Consider the following 22380-nt stretch of genomic DNA (forward strand, 5'->3'; position numbering starts at 1 on the left):
TTATCATTAGTTTATATCAATAATAGTAGATGTATTATATTAATTAGTCATTGCATTTTGGCTTGATTTCGATAAAGAAGATAATGCTTTCAATATTTAATTACTTTGTTTATTTTCAGTGCTTTAAAAATTAATTATGTGGACCTATTAATTTGTAATAAATTTGTGTACTAATAATAATGTAGAAAGTAATATAATTATTTTTTGTTGTATAATAATTTCTATATTATTAATCCATGTTTTTTTAGTGTCGATGAGTTTTTATTTTGTCTATATCTATGAATATGCTATTTCCTATTATTTTCACTTATAATATCACAAGAGCTTAAATTATTTTCGGAAATTTTTTTGAGGACACGAATATTTTGAAAATTATCCCGAGTCGGGCAGGGATAATTTCGTGCCCGAAAAAATTTCCAGGAATATTAAACGTCTTCGACTAAACCAGAAAATTTCACACCTAAATTTGAAAAAATATTAATCCAACATGACATTTTAAAATAATTTCAATTTGTTAATAATATTAACAAATATTATATTTTTAATTAGTTACGTAAAATGCTAAAACTCAAATGAATATTTCCAATATAGATTTGGTATTGTAGTTCATTCACATTATGATTGTAGATCTTATGTTTACCTTTTCAACTGTCAAAAAATTTCCACTAAAGTTTCGTGGCGCCTCGAAAAAATTTCCGGAAATTTTTTCAGTTGCCATGGTAACTAGTCAACATTAAAGCATGTTATTGGTTGAAAAGTAGAGGTGTGAAATTTTCCGTTGAATTTCTATTTTGTCACTGATTTGCAGTAGACCTCAATTATAACAATTAAGCTATAAGCGTGCGTGACCAGTCAATTGCGTCAAGATGACGGAGTTCTAAACCTAATTTACTTAAAAATTAAGTTTTTGTGTATTTTTTTCCGTGATTTTTTTCTGATATTATTCTGCTATTCGGGGTGGAGACTAATCCACTAAATCAGAGTTATAAATGGTGTAACTGTGTAACTGGTATAACCAGACTACATATAGGTATAATAATGTGTGAGTCATCAACAAGAATAGATATACTATTTAAGAATTATGACTTTATTTCTTATTCTCTTTTTTTTGTGGGAAAAAATCTGCAAACCAGAGACCGGGTATGCGGTACTGTCGGGGTGGTTGAGGTACCTTACCGACTAAAAAACCTCCACAAGCCGCTTTGAATATCTCCCCGGGGAACTACCTTTCGGTATTACTTCTCGAGGAGGCGGTTTACTGCGATGTTTTAGTTACTTCGTCTAGCTTCTTTTTCTTTTACATCTATTAGTGTCTCCATGAAAGTGTGAACACTATTCCAATTTTCTGGGGATCGAATCATCTCTGGAACTAGATCGGAAATCTTAATTTTTAGGACTCTTAGTTTTTTGTATAGCCCTTCGTTCAGCTGTCCATCGGTTACATTCCAAAAGGGTATGCTCCACCGTATCAGCATCAGAGTCGCCATAAAGACATCTCGGGCTATCAGCTAACTTTATTTTATGTAGGTAATATCTGAAACAACCGTAGCCAGAAAGGAATTGACTCATGACATAGCTCATATCTCCATATTTTCTATTTATCTCAATAACACTCTAGGTTCTTTATAAGTGTTCTAGTCCATTTACCTTTCCCATTTCTGTTTTGACTCCATCTTTTACACAATATTTCCAGAACTCTATTTCTAATTTCTTCCGCTGTTCTTCCTGAATGTTCTTTCCTCTCCATTCTTTCTTCAATTACTATGTCTATCGGGGCTATTGAGCTCAGAACTTGGGCAGCCTCCGCAGATATTGTTCTCTATCCACGACATACTCTTATGGCCAATCTTCGTTGTACTGCAAGAAGTTTCTCTCTATGACTCCGAATTTTGCAGGTTTCTTCCCAAATTTCGGATCCATACAGAATTGTAGATGCTTGTACAGCAGCTAGCACTCGGCGTTTCGTTTGACCCAAGGTAGACCAGTTTGGCATAATTCTGGATAACATGGCCCCCTGTTTTTCTGCTTTCAAAACTGTATGGCGGATATGCTCAGAAAAGCCTCCTCCCGCTTAGAAAACAATACCCAAATATTTTATTGTTTTCTTTGGTACAATTATATTTTGTTTCACATGAAAACGTGCACTGCGTGATTTTCGGTTACCAACCAAAATAACTGCCTCCGTTTGTGCGGCGCTATTTCTAGTCCCACCTCATCCATCCATGAGCACACCTGCTCCGATGCTCTTTCCGCAGTTCTAACGAGGTCTTCGGTATATTTAGCCTTTACCATCAGCGCAACATCATCTGCATGTGCTATGACTTCTACTTCTGCTGGATATTCCATATGAAGGAGTCCATCATACAGTACGTTCCATAGTAAAGGACCAAGTATAGATCCCTGAGGTACACCTTTAGATACTTTAACTTCTGCATCCTCTACAATAACGCATCTTTCGCTTAGATAAGCTTTTATAGTTTCAACTAAATATAAACTTATTTTCCAAAGATCTGTAAGCTCATTGATTATATTTTTCCAGTTAGTCTTATTCTCTTTGAAAAGCATTCATTAATGAAAGTTTAAATTCGTTTGACAACTTGTAAGGTCTTATGCACTATTATGCAGTATACAGATTTTTTTGCAAAAGCATTGATTCAAACATTTTAAAAAAAAATATGTGTGCACTATGTGCGCATATTTGAAGTGAAACTTCTTACTTCCGTCTGTCTGTCTGTCTGTGCATCTGGCCGTCTGAGGACTCCATTCGGGTACCTCTATCCACGTGTCGAGTTTGGTTCCAATCGACCCATAATTAAATATCGACCCATAATAAAAATAAACCCATAAATAAAAAAACCTGATGATTTCGTCCATTTAGAGGCTTTTGCATTTTTGGTTCAACACGTCGAGGGCGTCATCCTGTAGCCCGTCCTCAATTATGCCAAAATCGACCAACATTTTTCTTCAGTATAAAATCATTAGTCCCACCCTGATGAAGATGTAAACGAAACGTTGTATCCAACTTTGGAGGGACTGTAGTATGCACCGTCGCTCATATAGCCTACGCTACGCACCCAATTTAGTCTCGATCGGACGACATCAACTTTTGACGTTTCTTACGTCAAAACTATCTGTCACAATGACACGTGTCGTACACGGTCAAGTTGGCCTTGGTCCAATATATCGACTCACCAAATTCCATTTAAACCGGAAGATTTTTTTATTTGATTCATTGATGATGGGGTTTCGTAGTGCACGAAATATCATCAAAATATCTTGAAAAGATGGAGCTCTTCAGCCTCCTAGCTTACATAGAGTCCATTAAATCGGACGAATTTTTCGTCCTTGATGATGGGGTTTCATAGTGCACGAAACGTCGGTAAAATATCATGAAAAGCGAAGAGCGCCATCTACATTCCAAGTTTCAGCTCCCTAAATCGTTATCACTTTTCCTCTCGCGTCTCATGTGTCACGACCTTCAATTTTAGCTCCCATCGCGCGTAAAGTAGTTTCACTTTAATAAAGGTGGATTCATATACACGCGAATTGTGAAATACGAATTGCGAAACTGTCGTTTATGGGCAGATAAAGCAAACACTGCATGAGGGAGAACTATACTCAATACCCAGAGAAATGGATTTAAGGTTTGGGCGGGACTATACTCAGTGCCAGAGAAATGATTTTAACGTTTGAGCGGGCATTATTGGTAAACCAAATTAAACCAAACCAAACTAAATCAGTAGTAATATCAACCATAATCCAAATGGCCAGACGTACTTGCAGTATTTAGGAGCATTTCAAATCTGGCAATTTTATTACCCGATGCTCTTTTTAGAAAGATTTCTGTAGAAATATCTGCTTTCTGTAGAAATATTATGTTTAGAAGTTTTATGTAAAAGTATGAGCAACTTAAAGTAATAATTAAAATGTTGAAGCATTTTGTTTAAGTTGTGTATTTGATATAATGAATGTTTATTCCACTTTAAATACATACACTGTACTTATACCAACATTGCAAGATTTATAAAGAAATATATCATTCTAAATTTTTATGCACAGTGAAGTGGATACGTATCAGCTAGTATTGTTATAACCATAACAAGAAATAAATGACAACAGATAACATATTATAATCTAAAAATTCAAAATTCGCAGCGAATATTCGCAAAAATTAAATCAGTCAATATTCCCGCCACCGGATGTTTTTTATGCGAATTCGCAAAATATTAAAAGAACTTTCTGCCAATCTTGCCGTCTCCGTATTTTTTTGAAATCGACCAATAACAGCAATATTCGCAATTCCCGTGTATATGAACTTAGCATAGCATAACAATACATATAGCCGATTTAATTATCTGATAAATGTCTTTCACATTCAAGTATAATACGTCGAAAATTATCTGTTCATTATTTAGAGCTTTTTATCGACTTATCGATTTTCCATCTTGCTAAATTACGTAGGATGTCGTTTCTCACTTCGATCTAAGTATTTGCATTTGTAAATAATGCATGCTTTAGACTTTTGGAATAATCGAATTGACAGATAATGCCTGAATATAAGGCGCTTAAAATAAGCCGTATGTAGTTAGTAACACATCAGTTTTAGGGACGTCTGGAGGTTTACTTGAGAAAAAAAATGATCATTCTTTAACTAATTCTATTTATTTCAAACACGCGCTAGATGCTGCAAAACCACGAGAACAAGCAGGCTTTAGAAGCAGCTTCAGCACGATTCATCACATACATGCGCTAAGGAAACTATCAGCCGAACAAAAGAATACGAACTTCCACTAGCCATAGCCTTTATAGACCTTGAGAAGGTTTTCGACTCGATATATCCTAAGGCAATAATAGAAGCCCTAGCGAATAAAGGTATTGATAGGCCTTACATAGAAACTCTCGTCAATATATACAAAGAAGCTAAAGCAAGAGTAATGATATATAAAACAACCCCAGAGTACTAAACTGGCAAAGGAGTAAGAGAGAGACGCAATATCCCCAAAGCTGTTTACAGCAACACTAGAAGAAATCTTCCGTTAACTAGACTGGACCAACAAAGAATTAAAAATAGATGGAGAATATCTTAACCATCGAAGATTCACTGATGACATAGTCCTAACGAACAAAAAAATGTTTAACGTTTCGGAAAGTTTATCTCTTTCCGTCGTCGGAAGCAAAAAAAATACAAAGAATAAAGAAAAAAAAACTATTTAAAATATTGAAATGCATTTATTCGAGAACATTTTAGTTTTTTTTTAAACAGATAAGTCTACAATAACCGTTGACGTTCCGTTAAAATGACATTATATCAAGTTAAACTTCAAAATTAACAATTACTACACTGATAACAATTACTTAATAAGGTAAAACTAAAAAGCCTCAAACTTTCTGTATGATTATTTTTAATTTGTTTTTAATTTTTACGTATGTTATGTTCATTTATGTTATGTCCTTTAACATCAAAGAAGCGATTGCCATACATTACCAATATCTACAGATGCATGAGCAATACATTTATTTTTATTAGATTGTATTAAAAAATCTTCTTTTAGTTTTCTTTTAGAGGCTATCGCTTCTTTCATTATAATTTTGGCATTGTTAAAATTTATTCTGTGCCCTGTGTCCCATGAATGCTGACAAATCTTAGATTTGTGAAAATCTCCCTTTCTTAAATAATCTTTATCAACGGTTTTTGTAGACTTATCTGTTTAAAAAAACTAAAGTGTTCTCGAATATTTGCATTTTTGCCCGTTTTTCGTGCCGGTGAGTGCAGATTGATGTGATGAAAAAAGAAACTGCTGGACAACCAAGGCCGACAATCAACTTGGCCCAATAAAATGTAAAATCGCTTATTTCTGGGGCTTACTCAACCGGGTCTCAAAATGCAAATTCACCTCAAATATCCATTTAGTTGGTCATTGGCAAGCACTCTCTCATTGTACATGAAAATAACAAAACAAACATTTACTGATCTAGATAAAATTGATAGTTAAATAGTAAAACTCACCCGGGGGTACTCCGCCCCCTAGCCACTGACATCACTGACATTCTATTCAATATATCCCATTCCATGTCTTCCATCTAATTCAAATATTATTCGGATCTATTGGTTATTAATCTTCAACAGATTTGCATCCTAATCGAATAGGTTAATTGGGGTACCTCACTACCCCAACGCCGCATCGTGTCAATCGAGAAGACAAGGGAGACCTCAAACTCTCAAGACCAACCTCGAAGGCAAGTCGTCACAAGAGGTTTTCTTCTCAATGGTCAAACGACCCGTTGCCTTACAGTACATGCAACTTTTATAGTCAAAAGACTCGCAACCCCCAAATGTCAGTTCTATGACAAAACACAGCACTACAGCCGGCCGGCCCGTCTACTATTGACCCGCCGCCGCCTGCAAGCTAAGCCTCCTCTTACATCACAATTTTACCTGATCACAAATATTTACATCGCTTGCCAATGAATCATACTATTTTCTCTAATCGACTTTCAAATAGAGTGTTTTAGCATTACTAGATAAATAAATAGAGAGTTTCCGAAGGAATGCATATTCTTTATTATAATAGTGAATAAATAAAAGCATTATTATAACAAACTTATTTTCCAAGTTTTACAAAAATTATATCTTTACTCTTAACTTGAATTTTCTTCAGATCCACCTAAAGGCATTATCGTTTTTTTGGTGCGGAGACAAAATAATGCCGGGACCCCACTAGGCCACACGCCACGCGACGCTACACTATTCCACGTGAGTCCACGTGTTGCGACGTAGGGAAGAGTGTACATATTATGAGATCTGGGACAGACGAATCGCCCATCACGTGTGATAGCGTGGGGTGGCATGTTGGGTCGTGTGTGTAAGCAATACATGTAATTAAATGGAAAAACACACGCACAGATCTTCAAGACGTGGGGTGGCATGGCGTGGCGTGTGGCGTAATGGGGTCCCGGCGGAACACTTACTTTCCGTCAATTGAATTAATTTGTTTGTTTCCAGGCCTGACTATGTTCGGTGACAGATCGCCCGACGTTGCCAACCGGCAAAGTGACAGCTCGGCGAGCCCCACGACGACGTCGTCCAACAAAGCCAACAACGACAACAACAAACAAATAAATTATGAAAATTACGAGGATCCCTTCTACAAGGAACAGCCCAACTCTATCCTGTCCTCGCTAGGCAGCGTCCTGGTCGTCATTAGCACAGCTTTAATTATTTTCGCGGCTGCCAGAAACACGATTACATGGTAAACAAATTTGCATTTTGTTATTTTGCGGCCAAAATCGCTTATTTCGATCGCGATGCGTTCGTTCCCAGGTATTTTAGTAATTATCTCGTTTGTGTATCGGGGCTTTAGATAAAAAATATAGTAACGCTTTGTCTTTTTTCATTGATTTGTGTATCGAAATCTTGAACTAGGTAGCGTTTGCAAAGCAGTCACCAAAAAATATCTTTGTTAAAGATCAAAGATCTTACATAGGATTAGCGTTAAGCCGCGTCTACTTATAACGATTTACCTTTCATCTTACCTGTTCAGTCAAATCGTATCAAGTAAAACCTTGTGTATAGACTACTGATATTTACAGGGTGGTCCGAACTGTATTTCGGAAACTTCGGCCAGTGTATTCTGCAGATAAAAATGATTCATTTTTATTTCGATTTTTTCCAAATAATTTATGAAGTAACATCAATATTTGGATAAAAATTGGTGTCTGGGAGTTTTTTGACATGATAAATTTGATGAGAGATTTGAAGGGCGCCATCGACAAATTTTATTAACGGGTATAAAACTACCGAGTAAAAAAATATACATTCACGAGTTTTTTTACGTAAAAAGGTCTCTTGGTAAAAATTGCTACGATTAATGGGTTTCGAGATATTTGGAATGGAAATTGTGAACACCTATCATCATTGACAAGTTGTTAGACTGAAATAATTCAATTTGAATTTTTTTTTGAGCCAAACATTCAACAAGTTTTATGATATTTTTTTTGCAGACAAATTTATGATTAATTTAAAAAAATAAAAATTTTCCAAATTTATTATGTCAGTCAAATAACTATCTATTGTTTATTTTTTGTCAATTTCTAATAACTATCTATTGTTCATTTTTTAACTATCTAGTGTTTGCTTTTTGTCAATAATGACATGTTTGTATTGACTATTTCCATTCCAAATATCTTGAAAACGGTTGATCGTAGCGATTTTTGTACATTTTTTACGTAAAAAGTCACGAAAATGTATATTTTTTTCACACAGTAGTTTTATACAGGTACCGACGAACAGTTATTACTATTCAAAACAGTTAATACACATGTAGGTGGCGCCCCCTTTAAATAGTTGTCATATTGACATCAAAATCATATTTCTCACGTCAAAAAACTTCCAGACACCAATTTTCATCTAAATATTGACGTTACTTCAGATATTTGGAAAAAATGAAAATAAAAATGTAACTTCTATACTCTGCATCTCCGAAACTAAGCATTTTAGGACATACACTTATACGAACTTTATTATTTTTATCTACAGAATATGCTGCCGAAGTTTCCGGAATACAGTCCAAACCACCCTGTATACTAGATTATTTAGATAAAAAATACTAAATCCATTAATTATTATTATTATTCGCAAAATTTTAGGGTTAATGGAAAAAGTTTGTTAACCTTCTTCTTCTAATTGAAGATGACTACCGCTAATTTTGGCGTTCTGAATGTTTATATTGAAATTAGAAGAACCAACTTCTACGCTAATTGAAACCACTAATTTCGAGGTTCTTAAGGAAGGTGTATATCAATAAAACTATCGCAATCACTATGAAGCCTTAATATTGCCGACTTCCAGTAATTCCAGTTTATTAGTGACGTATAAGCGATGTAGAAACAATTTTACATCACTGTATAGTTATAAAAAGATATCGTAAAAAAGCGACGTTGTTCAACAAAATCCATTTATTCAAAAATTTAGATAAAAGATATTATCTAGTTTCAGATTGGTTAAAAAAGGAGATAAAAATAGAAAAAGGACAAAAATAGTATACAGGGTGGTCCGAACTGTATTCCGGAAACTTCGGCAGCATATTTTACTGATAAAAATAAGTAAAAAAGTTATATACATATATGTTCTAAAATGCTTAGTATTGGAGATACAGGGTGTAGAAGTTTAATTTTTATTTCGATTTTTTACAAATAATTTCTGAAGTAACGTCAATATTTGGATGAAAATTGGTGTCTGGGAGTTTTTTGACATGAAAAATTTGATTTTGATGTCAATATGACTCCTCTTTGTAGGGGGCGCCACCTACATGTGTTTTAACTGTTTTGAAGAGTAATAACTTTTTGTCCGTACCTGTATAAAATTACTCAGTGAAAAAATATACATTTACGCGATTTTCTACGTAAAAAATGTCTCTTGGTAAAAACCGCTACGAGCAACCGTTCTCAAGATATTTACAATTGAAATAGTCAATACATGTCATTATTGACTAAAAATAAACATGTTGAGTAGATAGTTATTGACAGTAGACTGAAATGAGACATTTGGGAACTTTTTATTTTTTTAAAATAACCATCAATTTTTCTTCGAAAAAATGATGATAAAACAGTTTCTGTCGAACTTTTGGCACAAAAACATTTCAAATTTATAATTTTAGTCTAATAACTAATTAGTCAACATGTTTAATTTATGTCAATGATGACAGGTATTGGTAATTTCGATATCAAATATCTCGAGAACCGTTACTCGTAGCGGTTTTTTCCAAGAGACCTCTTTTACGTAAAAAACGTCGTAAATGTACATTTTTTAACTAGCTAGTTTTATACAGGTGCGGACGAAAAGTTATTACTCTTCAAACCAGTTAAAAAATACGTAGGTGGCGCCCTCTACAAGTAGGAGCCATATTGACATCGAAATCAAATTTCTCATATCAAAAACCTCCCAGACACCAATTTTCATCCAAATATTGACGTTACTTTAGAAATTATATGGAAAAAATCGAAATAAAAATGAAATTTCTACACCCTGTATCTCCAAAACTAAGCATTCTAGGACATATATTTATATGAACTTTTTTACTTAATTGTATCTGCAAAACATGTTGCCGAAGTTTCCGGAATACAGTTCGAACCACCATTCTGTATATGTTACGGCTAAAATGGACACTTTGCTAGTTTTCAAACTAGTCAGCTATTTTTCAAAAAGCGCTGTTATTTTGTTGGTTAGGTGTCAGTTTGTGGTGTTGGTTTTGCTATTCGTTTGCAAAATAGCTGGCTAGTTTGAAAACTAGCCAAGTACCTATCCATTTTAGCTGTAACATATACAGGATGTCCCAGAAATAAGTGCAAGTATTTTAAGGGGTGGTAGATCTCGATAAAAGAAACATATTTTTTCTTTATTGTTTTTCAAATAAGTCCAAAATAACGTGTTATTTTACTTTGAAAATTTCAAAAAAGAATATTTTTTGCTAAAATTTTGAGAACCACTGGATCTTTTCTGGATTTTCTTTCTTGTAAATTTAATATACTACCTATGTTGCCATATTATCAAGAAATTATGTTTTTTAACTAAAAACTAAAAAAAATTGCAAAAATTTTTTCAAAAAATTCGGAATTTTCAAAATTTTTTCTGGGGTTGAACAATACTTCCAGTTAAAATACTTGCACTTATTTCTGGGATATCCTGTATAATAAGTCTGTAACAATCATCTGACAGCGTATTTTTAATTTTTAATATAATTAAAACAAAAATTAATTGGTGTTAAGATATATATTTTTTTAAATTACTAAAATTGTTTGTTACGTAAAATTATATTATTATTGTTTATGAACTATTACTCAAATGACAGTAATGACAAAACGATTTATATAATTACTAAAAAAATATAAATTTACGCATTTATTTGTTTTTTAGGTGTATAAAATCTATAATTAAAATATTTCAGTTAAAAAATAATTTAATGGTTTAACACACTATACAGTATGTCCCCGGATTTATGCTTATTCTAAAATAGTTAATCCCGTTTATACTTTTCAAAATTTCCAAACCGTTATAGAGAAAATGAAAAAAAACATGAGAATATAGTTGAATTTTCCTAAAAATCAAAACTTGTTTCTCTGGTAATATAGTTTCGATTTCAGTCTTTGATCGATAGAAATTTAATTAACGTCATATTTATTGCTGTTTTAAAATGTTAAAGAAGCACAAAATTTATTTGGTTCAATGCTCCGGAAAGAGTGATAATAGGTATTGGAAAATGTGATACTTTAACAACAGCAAAAATATGACCTTGATCAAAATTAATAATAACCATAAAGAATGAAATCGAAATTATATTACCATAGTCTTTTAATTTTTAGGATTCAAAAAATTCAACTACATCATTTTCTTGTTTTTTCAATTTTCTTAAAACGGTATGGAAATTTGGAAAATTATACACGGGATTAACCATCTTAAAACAAGCAACATTTTTTATGAAGAATGCATTTTTCTCAAAATGTCATGATAATAAAAAAAAGTTTTTCCTCTTGTAAAGACAATCCGGGACATACTCAGAACATAATTTTGCTAACGAGTCATAAACTGCACGCGCTTACCAGACCATTCACGGGTCCTGCAGTATTTAGATCGGGAAATCCCCGAGCGAATTTTCGCATTTATTTAAAAGCAACTAGCGGTGGGAATACCGGTTCCACATGAGTCGCGTTACTTTAGCGACCTTTTCAGAGAAATACTAAAGACAAAATACCGCGATTTTGTAAAGGGTCCCGTCCAAGGTTTCAGAGGCCCTTCGCTGCGTCATATCAGGCCCAGGGCCCCGTTACACTAAAGACGGCACTGTGCACTGTTCTCTTCCTTTAGACAAACTTTAGATAATTTTCCGGATTTCAGAGTTCACTTGTGCGGAATTTCCAAAAACATAGATTTAAAATCCTAAATAGAAAACGAGTTTTTGTTTTAAATTTTTTAATACTTAATACCTCCAATTTCAAAATAACCAATTTTTCATTAAATTTTTTCGTTTAACTATATAGAAACGTTTTGATGCATTTTCTTTATCTTAAATATCCTGATTACGGAGGATGTGCCAATGATACGTAATGATCGCATAAAACCGATGACAAATGAGGTGGCGAAAATAATTAGCTAACATTATACCGGGTGCGTCTCAAAAGTGGCTCATCCCTATAGCTTTTTTGTTTTATAAGATAAAAAAAATGAGATTTGGTATGTTAGTACATGATATAAATTAGGATTGATTGACGTATTCAATTGTTTTCAGTCACTTCCTGTTTCACCCGAAATGACTAAAACTTTTGATTTTTAAATGGCACCCTCGGTATTTTATTACTTTATTCGATAGAAAATGACACTCTGAATAGAATGACATATTATATGTCAACTTTTGACATTTTCGCTTAAAAAAATCGTATTTGACTAGGCATTTTTTATAAAAAATGTGGCGTTTTTTTAAGTTATTAATGGGCCACCCTGTATATCTAGGTAGATACTACACAAATAGTAGTACTGTAGTGATACTACAGTACTCTTAAAACAGAAATACTGAAACGTATGTTATTTCCGAATATAATATTATCTATTCTTTAAACTCCGGTGTTTGGATTCAGTCATTTGGATTTTAGTAAGGCGTATTTTTATTTTTTTATCCATTTGTCTCTCTGTTGTTAAAAGTTAATATCCGGGTTGATTTCCGAAATAGCTAGGTAAATTGATTTGACTCTTTTGCTCTTCTGTTCGAAATAAAGGCGGTGGCTGTCATAAACACAGTAGATCTCGATGAAAGAAACACATTTTCTCCTTACCGTTTTTCAAACAAGTACAAAATAACTGAGATATTTTACTTTAAAATTTTCCAAAAAAATGATTTTTCGCTGATATTTTGTGAACCACTGCATCTTTTCTGTTTTTTTTTCTTTTAAATTTAATCCACTTTTACATAATATCTTCATAATATGGCAACATACTAGGTAGGTTGATATATTATAAAGATGTTATGTTTTTTAACTTAAAAAAAAACGAAAATAATTTCTCCATTAAAAATTAATTTTTCGCGAAAAAAACCTTATAGACGTGTGTCTGGGGTTTAAATACCGGGTGGTCCTTAATGACATGCTAATATTTAAGGAGGTGATTGTTGGACCTATTCTAAGAGAAAAACTTCATATGTATGTTCCAAACATCTTAATTTCTGAAATACAGGGTGGTAAAATTTTCTAAAAATTTTTTTTTTCATAACTCAGATTTAATTATAGATATCTTTATGAAACTTGATACACGTCTTCCATGCATCAAAATACATTTTTGATGAACATTTTTTTTTATTTATTTTAACCAGTGCCGTCCATACGGGTTTTACATTAAATATTTTTGAAGAAAAAATTAGTACACCAGTGACTTCTCTTAAAATAAAAATTATTTTCAAAATCTCCATTCATTTCTAAACAATTTTTATCTCCTGATTTTTTACTTCAGCGTCAAATCGCTGAAAATCTGATGCGATGACTGTTGTTTTGTAATCGTTTCTGCATCGGCGGGAAGGAAATTAAGAAATAAAACATTTTTTTTTGTATATCAAAATATGCATTTTGATGCATAGAAGATTGTGTATCCAATATAACATCAAAGATATTTTGAAAAAAAAATAGAAAATTTGACCACCCTGTATCTGAAAAGTTAAGATGTTTAGGACAATATATTCATATGAAGTTTTTTTTTCTTACAATAGGCTTAAGAATCGTCCCCCTAAATATTAGCATGCCATCAAGGAACACCTTGTATACTACCCCTAAAACTAGTTGCACTTATTTAAGATTCACCTGGATATTATGTGATATTATTATGCATGTATTGTTTGTTCAATTTTCCAACATACTATATATAAGTGTGTCTATTTTACGGTTTATTAAGCAAGGATCAAATAATGCAGCCAGTTACAAGCAATATAACTTTATAGTAACTTGGGAAGGGGGGGGGGGGGAGGCTGACATGACAACTTTGTCATTCAAGCCTACATCGACCCTTGATGTTATGTTTCGGTTATCCTTGGCCTACACCGTGACACGACGCGACGCACCCTACATTATTGGCTTGCTTTAGCCAGTAGATTTATTTAGCAAGAGATCAGAGAAGCTATTTTCACTTTTATTCTGATGTTTTTTGAATTTTTATCGTCTAGTTAAGCAAAAATATATTTGTTAAAATCTATAGGCTTGGTGCATTTCGGTTGATTTTAAAAATTCCGACCGCAGCGCTCAATAAGGCAGAAATCAGAAGTTTTTGATGTGTATTTCACGCAGTACCTATGTTGGTTGCATTGAAATAATATGAAAATCGTGGCTTTGTCATACGAGGTGTGTGTGATGTAACGCCGTTTGGGGTAGTAAAAAATAAGTAATAAAGAATTCAAACTAGGCGTGCGTCGTGTTGTGTTGTGACAATTGCAAATGTTAATAAAATTGTCGAAAAAATGTAAAGGAGGGCGTAATTACGTTGTTTTGGGTATTTGGGTGTAATAACATGCAATATCTCAACTTTTCCGGATATTCAACTCTCCAGAAACAATATTTTATATATTCACAAACTTCTCACACCGATTTGATTGTTTATGAACATCTTCTAAAATTATAATTATGTACCTTTAAAAAAAATCGTTACAACCGAAATAGCCCCGCTCAGGCCCCAGTTATATCTCCGCTAGTAAAATCGGAGAATGCGCCAAGCCTATACATCAGTGTTTTCAATCTGCAGACAGTTTTAGCCAGGGTTGGAAAAAATCATGATTTTTTTAAAAAAATAAAAAAATTCAGATTTTTTTTATTTAAATCGGATTTTTTTGATTTAAATCAGATTTTTTTTATTTTAAATCAAAACAATATTTAAATCGGATTTCCAAATGACTAGAACTTATTTCCAATTAAAGTCCTATCCCAAATAGTCCTAAATAATATAAATCTTTATAACTCTGCCCCAAAATTTTTCCACATCGGTCACTAATTTATTCTACAAAAAAAGTTTCATATCAGCTTCAGATCAAAAGGATTTTTTTTCAAACATCTCAAAAATATTAACTTTTGTCATTTTAACGCCTAGGCATAAAAGAAAAGCACTGTTACGCCTACGCACAAAAGTACAAAAATATACTATTAAACTGATATTAAATGTCAAATTCAAGGAGTGTACAAAATTGTTGCTCGATTACTGTTCATATTATTTGCAATGTTTGAAATTGATTAGAAAATTATTTGTAATGTTTTAGATAAATAGTATGTTCTATTCGGAGTAAAATGTAATTTTTGTGCCTCCCTGTAACGTTGGAAGGGCTCTTCACAGGTACAGCATCGTCAAAAAAGTTAAATTTTTACTCCTAATAAAACAATACACTATTGTTCGGAAATAGTCAAGTCGAAAATGAAATTAGTATCTATTATATCTAATGCCAAAGTATAAAGTACTTACTGCAGATCAAAATGTCGGTAAGAATTTGGAAACCATTCAACATTCAACCGTTTCAAAAAAAAATCAACATTTTTTGTGACAACGATTATAGATTCTCGGTAATAAAGATTGTCTCTATATCAGAACAACATATATAGTTCTGCACTAGACTTTGCGAATGATATGTATTCGAACAGCGAATTCTTGTCACATACATAAATTTTAAAATAAATCCCTGTGTTTAGCAGTCTAATGGATTCATTACCGGTGAAACAGGAAGTGACCAAAAACAATAATTGAATTCGTCAATCAATCGTAATTTATGTCATATACTAATGTACTAAATCTCGTTTTTTTATGTGAACAATAAAAAAGTTATAGGGGTGAGCCACTTTTGAGACGCACCCCGTAGAGTTCTAATATCAAAGCCGCCTCGTCATATTAAAAAATAATTGGAAAAATTTGCAAATTGTTCCTGCAATTTCGTTTTATTCTAAAAAATAACCAGGCATGTGTTGATATGAGTTAAAAAACAAGAAGCTCCAGAGACACCTAAGCGAAAAATAGTGATTTAAAGGTTCTTTTTTATTCAGTGTAGTCTAAATCGAATTTTAAGTTTTGTTTCTTTTGCGTTATCCCTTATTGTCACTCTTGCTTCATTTATCGCACTTATTAAATTAAGAATTAAGAGTCTGTTACACTGTATTGTTCGAGTCGCTCTCAGGGATCGGGTAAAGCGGGTGTGTGGCAAAAGGAAATATATATATTATATTTCAGAAATCTGCCTAAGGTTTAGCCCTATCCTGTCGTGTTAAGCCACACCCAAAATTCCAAACACACGTGCTTTGATTAAGGCTTGATTGCAGAGCTTCAGCATTTGCCATAAAATAGCGAGCAATTTGTTACAAAACGATATAAATTATATATCATTGTAATCACAAAAGTTCAATCTATTTCCGTATTGTAACGGAATTTTAAATTAGGTCTTTATTTTCGAAAGAAAATAGTCCAAACATAAGGAATATTTTATTGATGTTTGACTATCAAAATCTTAAAAATAAAGAAGTTGTCTAAAAATGTGCTACAATACGGATATAGTATAATCTGTTATCTTTAATTTCCTTCTTCATTTGTGTAAAAATACCTAGCCAGTTGTACATATAACGTTAAATGCCGAACGCTAATTTTCCTACTTTTTCGGGCTAGTGACTCTTAAGTTTTGTTTCTTTTGCGTTGTCTCTTATTGTCACTGTTACGTCATTTATCGCACTTATTAAATTAACAATTCACACAAAGGCGCTGAACAATTTTTGATTGCCATTATCTTTCTCAACGCAAGATCTACATTAATTTGTATTTTGAAGCGCTCGCGCTCGCGTTATCTTCGGGCTTATTGCGAACGCTTTGTTGTCATTAACGTTATTGTTGATAAATATACGCTACACACATGCGAGACACGGCGGTAAATAATTACAACTAAATTGGTCGTCGTTTACTGTTGATGCGGTATTATATAGGGTCAAGAGTCAGTTTTCGTGCAGCACCAACCACTTGTGCTAAAATCTCCATGTATCTAGCATTTTGAATCAGTGCTTTGTTCCGTTTGTTGTTGCGCTCTTGACTGTTAGTGTTGTTAGAAACTCTTTGGATAAACATGGAACATTTTGAGAGGTAAACAAAAAATACCACCTATATTAAGCTATATTTTATTCCTAAATGTTATGATATACATATTTCCTGTTTCTAATTTCCGATTTTTTTTTATTTAATCTAAGTTTTAGTATTTCAATGTTAGTAATAATTGGCAATGTATATTTTAAGATACATTTATTATTTATCGTTAGTTTCTTCAAAATAGGTAATGTATCCTCTGGGATACATATAAAATATCCACCAAGAGCAAAAAAAAAATTTTTTTTTGCATTTTTTCCTAACTACATTGATGTTACTTATTTCATTAATCATAAAATTTTAGGCAAAATCAGAAATATTTTCTTTTGCCAAGTAAAGGGTTAAGGCCTTGATTGTCTTTAAAAAAATTTCAATTATAATAAAAAATAATTAATCCCTAGTTAATAATACACTTAAATTAGTACATATGTATTATGTATCTATTGCAAAACAATTTAATTATTGTTTAAAAGACTGATAAGTATAAGTGAATTATACCTAATCGAGTACATTATTTATTTTTCTAAATATATTTAATCTTTGTTTTTATAAAAGGTTTCCGGGATTTTTTTCAAACGTCACGAAAGTATTAATTTTTGCGACGTGATTGACAATATAAAAAAGTCATTTTAACTCCTAGCGGGGAATATACAGGGTGAGTCTTAAATAAGTGCAAATATTTTCAGGACTGGTATATCTCGATAAAAGAAACATATTTTCTCTTTACCATTTTTCAAATAAGTCCAAAATAACCGAGTTATTTAAGTTTGAAAATTTGAAAAAAATTGATTTTTTTTGGAAAAAAATTGAGAGCCACCGGCTTTTTTCTGTATTTGCATCCCTTTTAGGGTCATAACCATAGAGTAAAGCTGTAAAACTATAGTAATATCAGAGATTAAGAAATTATACCGTGGGAAAATTTGCGGTGAACAGGCAGTTCTAAAAAGTTTTCGAAAAATATACAGGGAAATTTAAAAGAAAATGCACGATTTTCAACACCTTTTTTTGCTAAAAAACCTCATAGACGTGTTCCTGGAGTCGAAAAATACCACCCCTGAAAATATTTCCTCACCCTGTATAGCTACGCGGTATATATAGCTTGCACAGAATATACAGGGTGGTCCGAATTGTATTCCGGAAACTTCGGCAGCATATTCTGCAGATAAAAATAAGTAATAAAGTTCGTATAAATGTATGTCCTAAAATGCTTAGTTTCGGAGATACAGGGTGTAGAAGTTTCATTTTTATTTCGATTTTTTCCAAATAATTTCTGAAGTAACGTCAATATTTGGATGAAAATTAGTGGGAGTTTTTTTACATGAGAAATTTGATTTTGATGTCAATATCACACCTACTAGTAGAGTGCGCCACCTACATATTTTTTAACTGGTTTGAAGAGTAATAACTTTTCGTCCGTACCTGTATAAAACTAACAAGTAAAAAAATATATATTTACGACGTTTTTTACGTGAAAAAGGTCTCGAGTAATGGTTTTCGAAGTATTTGGAATCGAAATTATCAATACCTGTCATCATTGACATAAATTAAACGTGTTGATTAAATAGTTATTAGACTGAAATCTTCAATTTGAAATGTTTTTGTGTCAAAAGTTCAACAGAAACCGTTTTATCATCATTTTTTGCAGAAAAATTTATGATTAATTTAAAAAAATAAGAAATTCCAAAATTTATTATTTCAGTGAAATAACTATATCTACTCAAATCAACGTGTTTTAATAATGACATGTATTGACTATTTCCATTCTAAATATCTTAAGAACGGTTGTTGGTAGCGATTTTTACAAAGAGATATTTTTTACGTAAAAAGTCACAGAGATGTATATTTTTTCGCTCGGTAGTTTTATACAGGTATGGACAAAAAGTTATTACACTTCAAAACAGTTAAAACACATGTAGGTGGCGCCCTCTACTAGTAGGAGTTAAAGTCCCTATATATATAAAGTACCCCAATTGGTTTGTTCAATGTTATTGGCGCCAAAATGGCGGATTTTTGGGGTTATTTCTGGAAAAACTGTAGTGGTAGGACTGTTTAAATGTCACATTTGTCTGAATTTGTTCATATGTTGTTCATGTCAAATGTTGAGAAGCTGTCAATTTCAGGATAAAAATATTTATCCACATATTTTAAAATAATTATAAAGCCACTAAAATGCTACAAATTTATTAGTTAATAATGTATAGGCGTCGATATTTTTAGTGAAGAAATGTGTATTACACGAAAAGGCCGCCATTTGATGTGTTTTCTAACATCGTCGATATTCAATACACGTTAGGTAGTGGATTGAATTGATTTATGCTCCAGTGAATATTTTTAACAATCTTATTTGTAGTATAACCTATTGGCACATAAAACTTCATTATAGAACAAGACAAGACCACAATAGATCTGGGAAGGTCGCAGTGGGTCTGGCCGAGATCAACCTCTAGAAATCTAATCTAGAACAAGACAAAGACCTTACTTGCAAACTACCATACATATCTTTTAAAAAGGATGCTAAGTGTAAGTGAAATCTCTACGTAATCATTCCCTAAAATGTTTAGTGTAGTTTAGTTTTCAACATTTTGCAGTAAGAAGTTTAGATAAATCTACAATATATTATCATCAAACCAAAGGAAGGATAATTATTTAAAAGAATAAGTTATGTTATGATACATATATGTATACAGATTTGGATGACATCGCTTCAGGTGGTTTTACCAGTCAGGACTAACAGGGATATTAATCAAAACAATGAAAAAAAGCTCAAATAAATTTGTTCCTAATAACAAGACTGTTGTTTGTATGCATATGCTAACTATAAAGTTATTTTCATGGACTTAAAATATATTACTTTTTATGTATTTATTGATAGTAATTAATATTTTTTGGTTCATATTGTAATTACTAGTAAAAAGTAAACAATATAATGTAAGCATGTAAAGTTATATTTAAAAATTTGGTCTTATAGTGTCAGTTATAAATAAAAGTGTGTGATTTAAATTTGATTATTATACATGACATAAAATTGTTAAGATTCATTTGAAGTTTTACATATTGTCGAGGTAAAATTATTCCTACTTAATTTATGTATAACAATAATTACAGTTATTTCAATGTTAAATTTATAGCAGTATAACTTTTTTATTATAATGATACTTAAACATTATGACACTTGTTGTTTTAAAAATATAACATTAAATTGCAGAGTAAAATATATTTTAATTGTATTATGTGGTATTAACTTGCTTTTATTCAACTAATAATAAATTTGTTGTATAAAATCACTCCATAACATACAAACCTTAATTATACAGCATACATAAAGAGCTCCTATGCGTTTCAAGCTTCTTTCTAAGTTATTTTTAAATTAAGTGCACAATTACATACCTAAAATGCCAAAACTACCTGAAGTAATACTAATTGAAACAATCTTTCTATCAATATATTAATATATTTCAAAAATAGAGGTATGTATCATATCAATTTAATTATTACATTTATTTGTTTCAACCATGGTTCAAAATTTTCTCGTATAAAAGCCGGCCTTCAAATTTAAGTTTGTAGCTTATTCCTAGATTCATAGTTCCAAAGACTTTCGTTAAATCATGCTTATTTGTCAAAACTAACTACAGCATAACTGGTATAATAGGGAAAGTTTACTTATTGTATAGGTATCCCGTTCTCATCAACAAACAAAGTTTTTCCAATTGTTTCGACTGAATTAAGTACTAAAATCCTAATTGTTATTCCAATTTTCCTTACTTTCCAAATTCCTTACTTTTATCTGCAGAATATGTTGCCTAAGTTTCCGGAATACAGTTCGGACCACCCTGTATATTCTGTGCTCTTAGGCATAAAAGTAAAGCACTTTTACACCTAAGCACGAAAGTACACAAAAGTGCGTGCGGAATATATATTATTAAAGTGGCATAGTGTCAAATGAAATGTGTGTTTCTCGATATACAGGGTGAGTCTCAAATAAGTTCAAATAATAGGTGAGTCTACTATAAGTTCAAATACAAGGTGAGTCTCAAATAAGTTCAAATATTTTAAGCGCTGGTAGATCTCGATAAAAGAAACATATTTTCTCTTTAACGTTTTTCAAATAAGTCCAAAATAATCGAGATATTTTACTTTGAAAATTTAAAAAAAAACAATTTTTTTGCTTAAATTTTGAGAACCACTATATTTTCTTTTGCGAACCACTATACATATTTCACTTTTCTGGATTTTCTTTCTTGTAAGGTTAATTTACTATCTATGTTGCCATATTATGATTTTAACTAAAATTTAAAAAAAATCCAAAATTTTTCTTGGCAAGTATAACATCTTTGTAAACAGCAGAAAAAGTAGCAAAATAAGCGTTCGGCATTTAACGGTTTATGTAAAACTGACTAGGTATTTTTATACAAATGAAGAAGGAAATTAAAAATAAAGGATTATACTATACCCGTATTGTAGCTCATTTTTTAGACAACTTCTTTATTTTTAAGATTTTAAAGGTCAAACATCAACAAAACATTCCTTATGTTTAGACTAAATTTTCTCGAAAATAAAGACCTAATTTAAAATTCCGTTACAATACGGAAATAGATTGAAATTTTGTGAGTACAGTGATATATAATTTATATCGTTTTGTAACAAATTTCTTGCTATTTTATGGCAAATGCTGAAGCTCTGCAAACCTTAATCAAAGCACGTGTGTTTGGAATTTTGGGTGTGGATTAACACGACAGGATCGGGCTAAACCTTAGGCAGATTTATAAAATATAATAAATATTTCCTTCGGTCACACACCCGCTTGCAACTGTACTGTTCCGAGTCGCTCTCAGGGTGCATCCATACCATCCTAGAAAAAGCGGAACGGCGCGGCGTATCGGCGTAATGACCTTGTTTCGATTTCCACCAATTCTATTGGCTGAAATTTTTCGAAAATCCATCTGTCAACAATTTCAGCCAATAGAATTGCTGGAAATCGATTCAAGGTCGTTACGCCGCGTCGATACGCCGCGCCGTTCTGCTTTTTCTAGGATGGTATGGATGCACCCCGAGAGCGACTCGAACAGTACAGCCTAATAGATAGACTCTTAGTTAAGGTACTCTGGGACGAAACTCGAACAAAATAGCAATCTATTTAGTTACAGAGTTATCTATTTAATTACAGAGTTCCCCCCTTGATTGTATTTGCATATAATATAGATACTTAATTTATTTTGTTTATTTTCTTAGGGTTTTCTTTAAAATATATTTCATAA

The 22380-nt window shown here is 32.1% G+C and overlaps 1 protein-coding gene across 4 annotated transcripts in view; it reads left to right on the plus strand.

Moving 5' to 3' along the window:
- LOC115891484 (fatty acid hydroxylase domain-containing protein 2) overlaps positions 1-22380 on the plus strand; it is an 80045-nt gene that overhangs the window by 27051 nt on the left and 30614 nt on the right. For all 4 annotated transcript variants that reach the window (XM_030911937.1, XM_030911938.1, XM_030911936.1 and 1 more), the window contains exon 2: positions 7004-7250. In XM_030911937.1, coding sequence (XP_030767797.1) covers positions 7004-7250 — 247 coding nt within the window. The remainder of the gene's footprint in view (positions 1-7003; positions 7251-22380) is intronic.

This window comes from Sitophilus oryzae, unplaced genomic scaffold, assembly GCF_002938485.1.
Source record: "Sitophilus oryzae breed Bouriz unplaced genomic scaffold, Soryzae_2.0 scaffold_1181_pilon_pilon, whole genome shotgun sequence".
Classification (NCBI taxonomy): Eukaryota; Metazoa; Arthropoda; class Insecta; order Coleoptera; family Curculionidae; genus Sitophilus; species Sitophilus oryzae.